Source organism: Eretmochelys imbricata, chromosome 10 (genome assembly GCF_965152235.1).
Source record: "Eretmochelys imbricata isolate rEreImb1 chromosome 10, rEreImb1.hap1, whole genome shotgun sequence".
Classification (NCBI taxonomy): domain Eukaryota; kingdom Metazoa; phylum Chordata; order Testudines; family Cheloniidae; genus Eretmochelys; species Eretmochelys imbricata.
In genome coordinates this window covers 3,086,533-3,101,478 of record NC_135581.1, presented here as the reverse complement: position 1 = coordinate 3,101,478, position 14,946 = coordinate 3,086,533, and the positions used below count along the sequence as shown (strand labels likewise).

The following is a 14,946-nucleotide window of genomic DNA, read 5'->3' as shown; positions in this document are numbered from 1 at the left end:
GCAGTTTCCCTTCATAGCATTCCAAGCATGCACATTATGTCCTGATCTGGCACACAAATAAGCTTGTTTTCTCAGCTTATTCCACAGGGGTGCTCTCTATCCATGATCCAGGTGCTACACCAAAACTAGCTTCCCTGCTGAGTTCCTGATGTGTCCACTCCAGCCCAGCCTGAGACACAGTGGGAAGGGAAGGACGGGAGGGAGGGAGAGTAACAGCTCAGGGTTCGGTGACTGATCACTCATGGGAGGTTCTCTTTGCAGTTTGTGCTGGCAATGGGGAACTATCTGAATAACGGGCAACCCAAGACCAATAAAACGACAGGCTTTAAAATCAACTTCCTCACCGAGGTAAGGCGAATGGGAACAATCCTCATTGCACATGCTGTTCTCATGCTGATGAATTCTGGGAGCTCAGGTAGGGACCAGGGAAGTCGATGTATTTCCAAAGACAACTCTTGAGTGCAGTGGCCATTTCAGGGCCCCTTGAAGGGAGCATGTTAGTGGCAGGGTGGGGGTACCAAGGCAGGGGTTATAAAGCATGGCTGGGCCAGTGGTGACACAGTGCGCTTCCCTGTGGGGGTCTCAGACTCACACTCGGTTCCTAGGTTGGCAGGAGCTAATAATGGTGCTGTGGTGGCACCATGGACATCTCCAGGGAGAAGGCCTGCTCTTCTGTATAGGTTCTTATACTGCAGCCATTGCTGTAGTATCTGAGTGCCTGTCTGTGCCCTCATGCAGCTCAGGTGTGCTGGTGACGTAGGGGGCATAAAGAGAGAATGCTTCGGGGCGGAGGTAGACTCACAGGGCCCCCAAACTAGGTTCCCTGTAAGCTGCACAGCACCCTACTTAGCACCACGGAGGCCGCTCAGGGAACCTGCTTGGGGATCTGCCGGGGGACAGGTACCCCTCCCCTGGCCTGAACCTATCCTGGCTCCCAGCTATGCCAGGCGGCCCCCCTGCCCCAAGTATGCCACGACCCGGACCTGCTGGGGCCGGTGGAGGGGGCGCCTATCCTACGGCCCCAGCTTCAGAGCTGCTGCAGCGGGGAGAGGTGCCTCTCCCCCTGCAGCCCAGGTGCTGCTGCAGGGACAGAGAGCCGGGGGGAGTCCTCTCTCCACGCCATAGCCCCAGAGCACCCTCCTGCACCGCAAACCCCTCCTGCCTGCCCCCACCCCAGAGCCCTCCCCCTGACCCCTGCACCCCAACCCTCTGCCCCAGCCCTGAGCCCCTCATCCCTGGCCCCACCCCAGAGCCCGCACCTCCAGCCGGAGCCCTCACACCCCTGCACCCCAACCCTCTGCCCCAGCCCTGAGCCCCCTCCCACATTCTGAACCCCTCGGCCCTACCCCAACCACATGAATTTTGTTAGGTGCACCTATATGAAGATGATGTGTCACACCTCACCTCCATATTGGTGCACTTAACAAAATTCATTCTGCACATGGGTGGGAAAAATTAGAGGGAACATTGCCCCAACGTGGGGAAAGGTTTCATCTAGTTTCTCCATTTCACTAATCTGGATTTAATATACTGTGTAAACATTAAACACCACATTTAAACATTAATCCAAACGTGCCGTTGCTGCTGGTGGGAGCTCCTGGGGACGTGAGTGCAGAGTGATCCCAGCAGAGGCGCGTGAGTGTTTCTGCCAGTATTTTGGAAACTGCACATGGAGGCTGAATGGTTAGCGAAAAACCCACTCTCACGTGTGTAGGAATCTCCTTACCTGTTTTGCTTTGTTCTAGCTGAACACAACCAAGACCGTTGATGGGAAATCCACTTTCCTGCACATTCTTGCCAAATCACTTAGCCAACATTTCCCAGAACTTTTGGGTTTTGCCAAGGACCTTCCTACAGTTCCGCTCGCTGCCAAAGGTAAATAAACAAGGAGCATCCTCAGGGTCACCTGTCTTGATATAGGGCCAATGAAGGATTCCCCTGCCTCTGGCCACTCTGCGCCCCCCTCTTGGTTCTATGCCACCATAAGGCATAGCATATGAACTGCAGTAGTTTGACACACATAGAGACAGGGAAAGTAGTCTGGATAAATGAGAACTAGCGATGGGCTGGAACCATAAAGCACGGATGTATCTGGATCTGGAGTTTTAGTTTGGACCTATCTCTAAAGGGAACCTTTCTTGTGTCTTGAAAACATTTGGTTCCCATTTTAATATTAGTTACTCTTTATACTGTGCTTCAGCCGTCCATGTCCTGGTGAGCAATGGAGGAGAAATACCATAGGGAAGGTTCTGTCCCTGGTGTTTCTGGCCCCGTGGGAAGCAGGAAGTATTGGAGATCTCAGAAGGGAGCCTGCTCTTGTGAGATTTCCAGCCTCAGGAGGCTCAGAGTTCAGATGCCTTGGGGGAAGTGTTCCAGTTCTCGGGTGTGTGTTTGAACTCAGCCCAGAGTCTGCCCATTGGGCAGCGCAGCAATCGCTAGACCCCAAAGGAGACGTTGCCTACAGTGGTAGTTGGTCTGACCTTGTATCTTCTTTGGTTTTGCTGGTCTTAAGCCAGACCCATTAGTGCTGACCTGGCCTAATGTACTTCATTGTAACACCAAAGTGCCTTGGACAGTGTTCTTACCTCAGGATTGTTCTTGTGTGTTAGTTACCCTGCTGTGAAAAACATACCTTTTTAGCAGCAAAGATGAGGCCCCAGTTGTTATATTGAATATTCACAGACATTAGCTGGGTTGGTTCATTCTCATGGCTCATCAGCATCACGCTGTCAGGACCAGATGTCTGAACAACTCTGGTGCAGCAGTACTGAGCTCACAAGCACCTCAAACACAGGCCTGTTGTGGGTCATATCACAGCCACGCTGGGGACCTGACAGCCACACGTGATCTGCAGGCCCCATCCTCCTGAGTGTGCAGGTGTGACAAAGGTGGCTGTGATGATTACAGATCCCAGCATTTTGATTGTTTAGAATAATGTTTCTGTGCTGTGTGCCTTAGCGACACACACGGCCGCCCCAGGCCCTGCTCCAAGGAGTTCACATTTTAACTGCAGACATCAGGTGTTGCTGAGATATAATTGAAAGGTCTCCTGGTCCTTTGGCTTGTCATGCACGTGTGTCAGTGGTGGCCCAACATACAGTATGGACATGCTGAATATCATACATGGGGCCTAAGTCTCTTCTCTCTCCCTGATATTTGGAAGTAACTCAGTCAAAGTCAGTGGAGTTGCACTTACACTACACCAGTTTTATGCAAGAGACAGGAGATTCAGGGCCCTAGATTTTAATTTTCTCCTCTTAGCCTGTTTGCACCTGTAATATTCCTGCCCAGCGCTCTCACTTGACCTAGCTTTTCTTAAAATAATTCTCTTCCTTTATTACTACTTTTTTCTCCCCAGCTCCTGCTCCCCCGCCACCACTTAACAGTCAATATCCTTCCTTCCATCCATTCATTTTGTGGTTAAACTCACTAAATTCCCTTCCCACATCAAAGTACTTATTTATCCATAACTACCTTTCCTCCTCTGCCAGTGAATCCCCCAGGCCTCTTGCACTTGGCAAGACCCAGTTTCTCTCCAGTGTTCTCTGCATGTCTCCTCCTGACAATCATGAATTCTTTCAGGGAGAATGGGTAGCTCACTCAGGTAGAGGTCAGTAAGAATGTCTCTATTCCCTCCTGGAGGTCTGGCTTCACCCAGAATGCAATGCAGCTTGGTCACTCAGGTCAAGAGGGAGCAGCATATGCTGAGACATGTACCTCCACAAGAAGAACCTTTGCATTAAAGATGAGGGCAGCTGTAGACCACATTGTAAAGCCCCTTGGTGTGCTTTTGACCCATGGATCTTACTTTCGCTGCTTTTGGTTTAGCAGCAGCCGGCACTGACTCAGAACTATCTTCATGACCTTGTTTTAAACTCTCCTCCTTATTCAGTGAATCAGAGAACATTAACAGCTGATCTCAACGACCTTCACACCACCATCAGTGAAATAGAGACTGCCTGCCACAGCATGCCAGCTGCTGAAGAGGACAAATTTGCTATTGTGATGAATGTATCCTTCCATAAAAGGGGAAAATCACAAACATCACTATCTGCCTTCTTTATCCCTGTGTTTGTTAAGCATTCCGGCCATCTAGTAAGGAGGCACCATTTGGTGAAGAGCATGGTATGGAACTCCACCCTTATGATCCAGAGGTGAGAGGGCTCCCAATGGAGCCACACTGAGGCTGCCAGTGCTCATGCCTTTGCAGAGTTATCATGGGGGAAGCCACTCACCTGTGGGCAGAAGGCTCTTGGTGTTGTCTCTCCCTGTGTTGTAGGAGATGGATGCAGAGACATCGCCTGTGCAAAACAAACTCCCTTTTTTGTGTGGGTTTCTTTTTAACTAGTATCTCAGCCCACAGTTGCTGTGCTCACATTGCAGGGGACCCTTTGTTGGGCTGTAGATGAAAACCCGCCCCTTTATAAGCAACATCTGTTCAAGATCTTGCCACAGTATGGTGTAGTTTTCCCTTAAACCACTCCTCTCAGTCTTTCCTGGAGAGCGCCCATCCCACGAGGCAATCTCTGGATGACCTGCAGCATAAGGCCATGGAGGAATTCGGCAAAGTGCTGTCCTTTTTTGGGGAAGACTCCAAAGAGACCACATCTGAATCTTTTTTTGGCATTTTTGCTGAGTTCATGAGCAAGTTTGAGGTGAGCTGCATTGCTGTAGAGCCAGCAGATGTGGGTGGGGTCTCACCGTAAAGGCCCGGGATGGGTTTTGCTGCATCACCTGCTACTGGGGCTTAGTTTAGCTTTAGCTCAATATTTGGCTCTGAATGTGAGTAAAATCCAAATCTTTAAAGAAAAGCAAATCAGGAATTGGCTGGCTCAGGAGACTCGGATGATACTTCAGAGCCTTTCAGCTCTAGGTCACCATGCTGAATATTGACCAGATGGAAAGTGAAACAATTGCTGTTACCACCTGTTGGGCTGTTGTGAAGGACACTGATCATGGGCTTGAATCTAAGCATAGGGGCAGCGAGTTCCACAACAGACTTGGCATTAGTTGGCACCCCTTGCCAATGGGCCCAGCAGAAGGCTAAGGATGGAAAGGGTGCAGAGACAGAGGTATCCTTGCAGACAGTCCTCCCGGGACAGCCCTGAAGCACTCCCGCAGGGCATTGTCACAGGAAACCTGCCTTTGCACAGCGCATGCTGTGCTAGTTCTGTGGAAGAAGAGAGGACTTCAGTCTCGGAGGCTCAGTGCAGTCCCCTGCACCTGTACTAAACTTGCTGTAGAAGAGGAAAGTTGGGTATAGGCCTGATCCTCTCTCTACTTGGCACTGTCCCTGCAACCAGAGTTACTGCCCTCAGCCACTCATGCTCACCACTCGTTGACTTGGGTAGAATTTGCATGGAGCAGTTTGAGGGCAGAGCTCAGTCCTGCGTGTTTCTGCGAGTCTGAAGCAGTCTTATTGTCCATGAAGAGCTGGCTTTGCCTGATGACACGTCTCGTTTTGTTTCCTTCTCTCCATGCAGAGGGCGCTCAGTGACGTGCAGGCCTGCGAAAGCCAGCGCAGTCCCAGGATGACCTCGCCCCTTGCCTGGTGATGGGCTTGTGGTGACATCTGGTGCAACACTTTATTGCCAACAAAGTGCGATGGGTTCCTATTGGTTGTAAATATGCTGCTGTCATGTTAGCACCAATCAGAATCATGGACCAAGGCAAAGGGGCTTGTTTAATGGTAATCTGGACACTGTAGGCAAAACTTCTGTGAAAAGGCACCATGGATGGGTCCTGGGATGGACGTAGGGGTGGGGCAGGGTTACAGAGTTAAGACAAACACTGTGTTAGTCCTAACTACAGGATCTTACTTTTAGTGCCCTAGATTTCCAGTGTATTGTTGAATCAGGTTTGCAGACACACCTGCTTATATTTTTCAGAATCTGTACATGTCGGCAATAGTAAACCTTGGGATCCCTGCCCAGGACTCTGTTGTGGGCGCACAAAGCGTTTTCTTCTTCCCATGTAACAGGGGCTCAGCACTCTCCCACTGTGGGACACAGGCACTGCTCCGCAGGAGTCAGAGGGAGAGCAGGGCCAGGGCCTGCCCCCTACCCAGTGAGCAAGAGCTGGTCGGGCACAGAAGCAAGCACATGGCATACCCCTTGAAAGGGTGATGGACCTGCCACTGGAGCATGCGCTCCAGGGAGCCTTGGGAGGAACCGCTGATGAGTCAAGCTGAATTCCTCCTCAGAGTCCCTGCCGTGCTGCAGTCAGAACTCCCACTGACCCCTCACTGGTTGAGTCAGGGCGCTTCAGGGTTTGGCTCAGAATCTTTAATCCTGGACCCTTGCAGGGAAAGGTCAGTGACGATGTCAGGAAATTACCTCCCAGAATTGTGCATGGTGTATCCACTTTGTCCCCAAACATGGATCCAATATGGTTCCATCCGGTTGCTTTATACAATGGGACAATCCTGAAATTCCTTCCTGGCTGTGTCATATTTGCTTAGGTGTGTGGCAATGACTGATGGGTCTGGACAGTTCACTAGAAAATTAACATCTCCCTCACCAGATCTATATGGACTTGCCAGGAGACATAGTTCACTGAGCATCTTGAAGCCTCCATAGAAAGTACAAAACCCTTGGCAGTCTAAAAGTCTAGCAATCCGTGGGATTCCTTCAAGCAGCTAAAGCCCTGCAGTGTAGCTTCTGAGGCTAGCCAGAGAGCTTAGCAGGAAACCAAGTATGTGCTGTACCTTTCAGTCATTTACTGAGGGCCTGTCGTTCTGTGGTAACATCTGACATAATGGAGGAGTCAATCAATCCTTCATGCCAAGTGTATTCTGTGAACTGCAGAACTGTACGCACCATGCTCCATTGTTCTGGCAGCCTCTGATTATTCTGTAGGTAAATTTAATTATATCTGAGATGTCCTTCTAGGGATTAATGCTCTACTAGACTTCTGAGGTCTGCGCATGTGCCTCCAGGTGATAAAGCTTGCTAAGATCCTTACAGCAAGAAGCATCAGTGCGTTCACATTGTCGGGCATTATTTTGTGCAAAAAGCAGTCATTGCCTTTCAACTCTGACGTGCTCTAACATCCTGCTCCTTGAAACACTCCAGCAACATCTGGAGCTTAGGTAACATTTCTCATCCAAATGCTTCTCCTCACTTGATGCCAGAGCAAGAGGTCCTATCACAGCCTGTGCGGAGAGTAGAGAATCACCAACTGGTGCATTATTTACAGGAGACCTTATGTGCATCAAATCCTTTGTTTTCAGTACTTTTTAAAACTCCCTGCTGTAGAAAGTGATGTATGTTTCCACAAGTGTTTTCAGTTTTTACAGCTTTAAGTGCCAAGTAGCTTCTAGCATTGTATTATCAGATGCCCAAGCATTGCATTATCAGATCTGTGTTTTTTCTTCTTGATTTATGATAGGACAATGCATATTTGTCTCCCTTCGGTGTTTCAGATGCTGCATACCGTGTATAGCTGATTTTTTTAAAGCACATGTTATGTATTTAAACCCTTTGAGGTTATTTTGAAACTGTCATTAATGAAAATGCTGTACATAGACTTTGCTACCTGTTGTAACTTGACAAAATAGCTAAAACTCCAGTCGCTTTGTTTCCAGATAGTATTTTTATGTGAAAATTTTCAGAGAACCAGAACTTCTGAGATATGGTTATATTATTTGATAACAGGACTATGTGTATAGTCACAATTCAGTCTCTACCCAAAACCTGTGTGCTGTCCCCCAAAATAAAGCTACTGCCTTCTGCCCTCCAACTGCATTTGAGTCCATTATAGGTAAAAACTATAACACGCCCTGGTTTTCCACAATAGCCTTATAAAGAGGGTGCATGTCTGTGATTGGCAGCTTTTATAACTGCACATCTTAAGACTGAATATTTTATATGGCCCTTCTTATTACCTTGAGACATCATTGCCCCAGTTAGGGAGGTTTAACTTGCTTAACCATCTCAATAGCAGCAGTAGAACAGAAGGGATCATTGCATAATTATCTCTGCAGGAGGCTTCCTGCGAATCAGTACTCAGAGTAGGGTGGGGAGTGAGGCGGGAGTGTTTTGGTTTAAAATAGTGCTGCCATTTTTGTATTGCTCAACGGTCAATATTTAAGTGTGAGCATGAGCCAGAGAATTGCAGTCCTCTCAAAGGCAATTGGAGCAGGTTGAGCTCATGTTCCCAGGGGATTACTCTCCTGTGGCAGTTGCTGCATTTGCATTAACAGGAAATAAACCATGTGATTGATTTCCCATTGCGGCGGCTGGTAGGCGCTGTGGCTTCTTGCTCTTTGCATATGTGCAATGTTTTAATCTGACAATGAGGCCTCAGCATAGGCCTAAAGTGTAGACTGAGTTTGAAAGAGTTTTACAAAATGCCACAGATAAAATCCATTCACAGGGCAAGCCCTCAGTGCCACTTACATGGCAAATAAATGTACCTCCTTCCTATCTCTCTGAGCCCTTCACAGCTGTTAACTGAACAGACTGGCTTCTCCAGAACCCGGGTCGGCCAGCTGGGCAGGTGTCTCAGCCTGCCTCACGCACACCTCAGGCATTCCAGCAGGCGATTGCCAGGCAGCGGTCCTTTCTGGAAGAGCCCACCCACCACAGTTAAATACTGAGGAGCACTTTCAAACATGCCCTTAATTAATGAGAACACGTGCAGCTGAGATGAGCTACTGAGTGGCATTGACTATGCTGACCTAAAGCCACCACTGCAGCTATTATCTGACACAGGCTGAAATTCGTTCTTATACCTCAGCATAACTTAAGTCATGCGCTCTTGAGATCAGTTGATTCTTTGGCGGTGACCTCGAACACTCTAGAAAAAGAAGTATGAGTTGAGAGCTGCCCCTGCAGCCCTGTGCTGTTAATCATTAACAGTTTGTGCCTGGACTGCTTTGCAACCGAAATAGGACGACGTGGCTGAGGCACAAAGCAGCCAGTCTCCTGATCAGTGTCACACACCTTGTTGTGGGCCTGGCTCCACCCCTGCCTGGCTCAGCTCTAGGATGTTGTCTCCCTCTTGCACCAAGAACAGAATCATCCCCCGCTAAGCTGAGGTTCGATTTCAGACCTTGGCACGTGTTAGGTTTTCTCTGTTTCCTGCAGCAAAAGAGGAAATTCTAGGAAAAAAATGAATAGCCTCAGTGGAATCACAGCAGAGAGAAGTCTGATTCCCTCGAGACCCAGTGGACAGAGCAGCTGGGATAAAATGACACCTGACCAGCATCTGGGCTCCAAACTGGATCAAACCGGAACCTTCCCTCTAGCTACCTTTTACAGGGATTCAGAGTCCCTGCACTTCCTGGGGTCCCATGCACTGAGACAGGGGCTCAGATACCATGACGGTGGGTGCTGTGAAGGAAATTGAAGAGAAATCCCCTAGGACATGACTGTTCTCAAAGCATTTTCTGGCCCAGCTTCAACCCGGAAGGGCTGAAAATCGGACTCGGTTCAGCTGTGTAGGTGCAAGGGTCTGGAAGCTGGCAGAAGGATCTGGCTGCTGACATCTGAACTTTTTGAGGGTCAGCCTATCACTGGTTACAGATGCAATTCTATCAACTCACAGATACTGGATCCCAGGAAATCCAATTAAAATATTGCTAACTATGAGTCAGGCCCCTCAAAATCCTGTGGCGGGGGTGAGGAAATCATAAGCTTACATGAAAAATGTGGGGTTCTTTTTCTTTGTCTTCCGGTTTCTGAGCCTTTGGGATTCACCCTAGTCACATTTCCAAGCCTTCCTTCACAACCGGGAGGGTGAGGCCTGACCTTTGCATAAAAATGAAAGCTGAGATTCTCCTGCTGTCTCTTGGGTCCAGCTGAGGGGCTTTAAGAGAAAGATCCAATATGGCAAGACTTGCAGTGGCATCACCAGAGTTGGCAACACTGGTTCAATTAGCCAGGCAATGAGCAAGTGAAACAAACGAATGAGATGGGTTCCCTAGAGTCCTGTGAAGCTTCATCAGATCTGTCCCTGGGGAACGTGCTTTCCCACCCTTCAAGGCCATACTGTGGGAAGCAGCTGGGATCCCAGCAGCTCTCATCCTTCCAGGCGATTGAGGTCACCACAGCATCAAAGTGGAACAGAGACCGTGGCAGCTAAAAGGCCTGTAAAACATAACCTAAGAGAATGGAACACTTTAAAATCCTGACTTCAACCCACAGCCTCAGGAAGTGGATCCTGCCTGGGCTAAGTATGTGAATGGGTTAATGCCAGCACTGGTAGCAGGGGGATATTTCTGAATCAGACATGTTCTCTGACATCATGTAGTGCCATGGGACCTTCTGGCTGAGAAGGGCATACACAGCAGTGCTTGGGGCCAACAATGGTATCTATTTCAGATGGTCGTATCCCTCTGCTGCTGCAGCATCTCAGTGCTTTGGAGAGTTCAGGTCCCTCTTTAACGTTTTTAATCCATGTATTATTTGACAGTAGCGCTTTATTTATTCTAATATATTTCTGTCAGAGATGATGCCTAAGCCAGAAGCCAAATCTAGATTCGGATTGGGATCCAGATGAGAAGTTAATATCCAGATTTTGGATTTGTGTTCTGAGCACTCACCCTGTCCCAAGATTGTGGAGTGAGGGGGAGATGGATTTTCCCCCCTGCTTTATACAGATCTAGGGCTTAGCTGTGACTTTAGATACACAGCTGGATTTCAGCTCCCCTTAGGGCTTGGGGAGTTCATCTTGGCGGGTTGGATGAGCCCATTCCTCAGTGTAACTCATCTTTCTTTTAGCTGGAATGATTGCTTAAGAGAATCGCACACTTTGGAGTTTGACCCCACAAGCCCTGATAGTGAGAATAGCACAGACTTCACACCAAAGGAGAGAGGGACTGAAACAGTAACTAGGGCGAATTAGTTTAACTATCCCCCTACACATTTTTCTTCTCATTCCTTGTGAAACTGTTAACAGTTTCACTGGCAATTCCTGGTTCCTTGGCAATATTTAAGCTGCCCTGTGGGCTGGCAGACGGTTGATCGCTGGTGCCCAGTGCAAGTGAACAGAATGGGACCCAGCTGAACATGGTAAGTTCTTTTCAGCTTCTTGCTTCTGTCTGGGATGGTCTCAGTTAGTAGGTGGGTTTTGTTCTGGTTGTGGACTCAGTTTTATCCTTTCCACGTCTGTGATGTTTTTAGCAGGTGAAAGGAATTAGGAATGTTTAAAAATCCTATTTGAGAAGCAACAGAAGTGATACAAACCCGGTGGATTACAAGAGACCCATATGGGCTGCCCTCTCTCCCAGGCCATCGATAAAGGTCTGGCTTCAACAGATTCATTTCAATGCCACAGATGTTCTTTGCTCAGAATCCCTGACTAGCGAATCACTGCAGCTCATGCCAAGGGAACTACGGGAGACTCGGTTGTGACCTGAATTAGCAAAACAGTCAAACTTTCCACTGGCTCAAGGCGCACATAGAATTTGAAATCAGATGCATCAGAGTTTACTAAACTTCTCCCTGCCCCCAGGCAGGCTGTCCTACAAGGGGATCTTATGGAAAGACCAGTAAGCAAATACCTAAATTCCCCTTGGCATTCCACTTGGAGTGCATATATCTTCACTTCCTTCCTTTACTGCTGCAAAGTACCACTGCCGTGTTGGCTGTGTGCTACAAACACTGCATTTGGGGGTGAAGCAACTCCTGTACAGAAAGCCAAAATCCTGCAGAGCATGTGCCGTGCATGCTGATTTCAGTTTCAGCTGTGGGTCCTGGGCATCACTTGGGATTTTGGCCATGCTATGGTAAATGCTTTACTCGAAAGGGGCTATAGGCATGTCAGACAGAAGGAGCAGGAAGTAGGATGCATTAAAATGCTGGTGATTGATAGCAGGTAATTGATCATCACTCCCCTGGGAGTGGTGCTCACTGTTCAACCGTCCTCCAGCTGCATGAACCAAATGCTGCTGCTCCTGAAGCAGGATATGCTGGAGGACTGAGCCCAACAAGGGGCACTGGCTAGAGCTGGTACTTCTGAATATTTGGCTAGTGGGATGAAATCGCTCCATTGTGCCATCGTGTGACACTGTATTGCGGTGCTGCTACAACATTGCCTCAGTGTGTGATGATGGACAAGCTGCTGAGAATCCACACTCTCTCTGGGTTCTTTCACTCATCCAGGCATGAGAAACTAGCCATGCCAGAGACAGGCATGGCTGGGGACAGTCCAAGCCATTCTTTAGGGAGAAGGTAATGCTTGGGACTGGTAGTTGCTGACTGCTCCCTTGGAGAGGCTGCTTTGTTTCCTTGTACCGTAAGTGGGCGAGGCCAGTGGCCGTGGTGAAATTGACACCCACAGACAAGGAGCTCTTTTGGCTCTCACCTCCGCAGGGCTTTCTGAGGCAGAACTCATTTGTCTGCTCCTCACTTCCATAGCACCAGACAATCAGAGCCTCTTTGTCAGAGGAGCTGAGCACTGGGCCAGAGCACACACGCTGGAGCCTTTTGGGTGAGACAGCCCACCTCTCCCGCTCGGGGTGTCGGTTTCCCCCCGCACCTAGGCGGCATCGTGAGGTGTCCCATTTTGGGCACAAGAGGCCAAAGGCTCCAGCCTACTTGTGACAAGGGCGTGAGGAGCAGCAAATGCTGGATCTGGCCATCCTGGAAAGTATTGCCCTGCCGTCCAGTTTTCTGACCCATTAGAAGGGGGCAGAGCGAGCCTTGAAGAAGGGAAGTTCTGTCCCCATTCAAAGGAATCAGCTGCATGGCACAGCAGGGAAAGGAAAGGTAAATCACTGGGGAGCTGGGCAGTGGGGGATATGCTGGTGGGGATCATGGGGGCTCCTGGGAAATCCTTGTTAAAGCCCCACCATCAAATTGAAGGGAAGCTGCTTGGGACAACTTCCCTGCTTCTTGTTGCCCCCTCTTTGGCTATGGCTAAAGCAGCCACGTGGAAAGGACTTTCCCCGCGCTTCTGCAGAGCAAATGTTTTGCCTGTGCAGGGGACACAATTGTACCGAATGGTAGATTTATTCAGCTCGTTCCCCGGGGGAGGACACCTCTCCTGGAAGGTCTTTGCTCTGTGCCCTTGCTCCAAATGGCGCACACTGGACATTGCAGGGTACTCTCAGCTCACTCAGCGGAGTGCTCAGATCCCAGCACAGACAGCTCCAGCCAGGACACTCAGTGGTTTGTTCACCCTCCGGTGCCACCTCCCCCTGGGCCAGGCTTACAAGAAAGAGCTTTTGTTTAAGTGGAAAACAAACAAATGTATCATTCCCTCCCCCTTCCCTGGGGAGTGGGTCTGTGCCGGCAGAGGGAGGAATGTTTGTGGAAGCCCCTGGTTAGGTGTTGGCAGCTGTTCCCTTTGGAACCTGTCACAGCAGCAGAGCAACACAGGCAAGGTGCGTGGTGCCGCCGTGCCCCTCCCAGCCCTGCTTGGGGTACGTTGTCTCAGTGCTTGCTGATGCATTCCCATTTCCCCCTCCTGCCATGCGGGGTGCTCAGGGAATGGCACGGACAGTGCTTGGACGCCAGCCATTTGGGCTCATTTGTGAGGTGGTTCAGACATTCTCTACTCCTGGGCCCAAGGCCAGCTCCAAGTAAAGGCCAACGGAAAGACTCCCACTGTCCTTCCCTGGAATCTGGGTTGGGCCCTTTGATGGTAGCACAGAGCGACCAACCGTCGGGATGCTGGGCGTTCACCTTCACCCCCACTCTCCTGGTTTCCATGGAAGAAATTGCTCAGCTCTTGTTTATTTCATCCTTTCTTCTGGCTATTCACAGGCATTTCTGTGGCTGTGGCTTCTCTCCAAGGTCAGTGCATACAGTGCTGTCAAACCTGCAGCCACAGGGCCCCTCCAGACCACCAGTGCCCACCTCATCTGGCAGTGGTTGCTCCGCTCCCCACAGCACAGGGTAGGAGCTGCTGCACAAAGGTAACACGAGTTGCCCAGAGGAAAAGCCCACCACCAGTTTCAGACACCATCCCCTGCCGGCCCAACTCAGGATGGGGGCATGATCCTCACTGGGCGGCCATCGCTGCCATAACAAACACAGGTCCCTATAACTCTCTATCCCACTTTTCAATAGATAAATGCATCAAAAAAGAGAGGAACTGGATCCGTATGAGACGCAATGGAGACCCCTGGTAGCACTCCGCCCTCCGTCACTCGCAACTGGAACACATTTCCCCAACAGATCTTGGAGGCTGTGGACATTGTTGTTCTTGTTCTGTACTTTGTATTCGTCCTGGCTGTTGGATTATGGGTAAGGAGATGCTCTTAGATCCTTTCTTATGTGTCCTGTCACATTCAAAGGTGAGAGTCGCATACGTAGCACTTCTTTTTTTTTTTTTTTTTTTATTTAGCCTTTCATCAGGCCTAGCTTCACTGGCATCAACTGACCACAATGTTTTGCGTTTTTCCCACCTGTTCACCCAGATCCAGAGTTATAATCTCAGCCACTTCCTAGGGGTGCTGTTCAGGGTTACTGTTCTTTTTTAAACACTTGAGGACCCTTTGATGGAAGAGGTGTAGACATACAACCTAATATTATTGCTAATGTTTGGTATCTAGCCTGGACAGAATCCAACACACATGTTAGGCTGCCACAGAGCTATCCATATCGGCTTGACAATAAGATTCTGATCGCAGATCCTGCAAACTACAAGTACTCTTAAACTGTGGCTAGGCCATAAATCAACTTTCTGGCATGGCTTCTATCACAGGAAAAGGCCAACCCAGCTGCCATGAGATTGGACAGGAATTGCTGTTCTCTCCAGATACCGGGGCATAACTCATGTAGGGTGATATACTATAGTGTCGTGTGAAGACTATGAAAAGGGAGAGTCCAGAGTTCTAAGTCTAACCCTGAGTATCCCTCTCAGGTACATCTGAAACAAGTGATGTCCCTAATCAGTGACCCAAATCTGCATGCGTTCCTTGTTTCTCTGGAGTGATCTTGACGTTTATTGCAGAAAACACTGAACCAGGAAGCTGAGATTGTGAAAAGCTTTGCA

At 49.2% G+C, this 14,946-nt stretch overlaps 1 protein-coding gene across 1 annotated transcript in view; it reads left to right on the top strand.

The window, feature by feature from the left end:
- GRID2IP (Grid2 interacting protein) overlaps positions 1 to 7,732 on the top strand; it is an 84,912-nt gene extending 77,180 nt beyond the window's left edge. The window contains exons 18-22 of the mRNA XM_077829362.1: positions 262 to 348; positions 1,746 to 1,875; positions 3,893 to 4,011; positions 4,491 to 4,655; positions 5,484 to 7,732. Coding sequence (XP_077685488.1) covers positions 262 to 348; positions 1,746 to 1,875; positions 3,893 to 4,011; positions 4,491 to 4,655; positions 5,484 to 5,555 — 573 coding nt within the window. The 3' untranslated portion in view covers positions 5,556 to 7,732. The remainder of the gene's footprint in view (positions 1 to 261; positions 349 to 1,745; positions 1,876 to 3,892; positions 4,012 to 4,490; positions 4,656 to 5,483) is intronic.
- Positions 7,733 to 14,946: the final 7,214 nt, after the last annotated feature.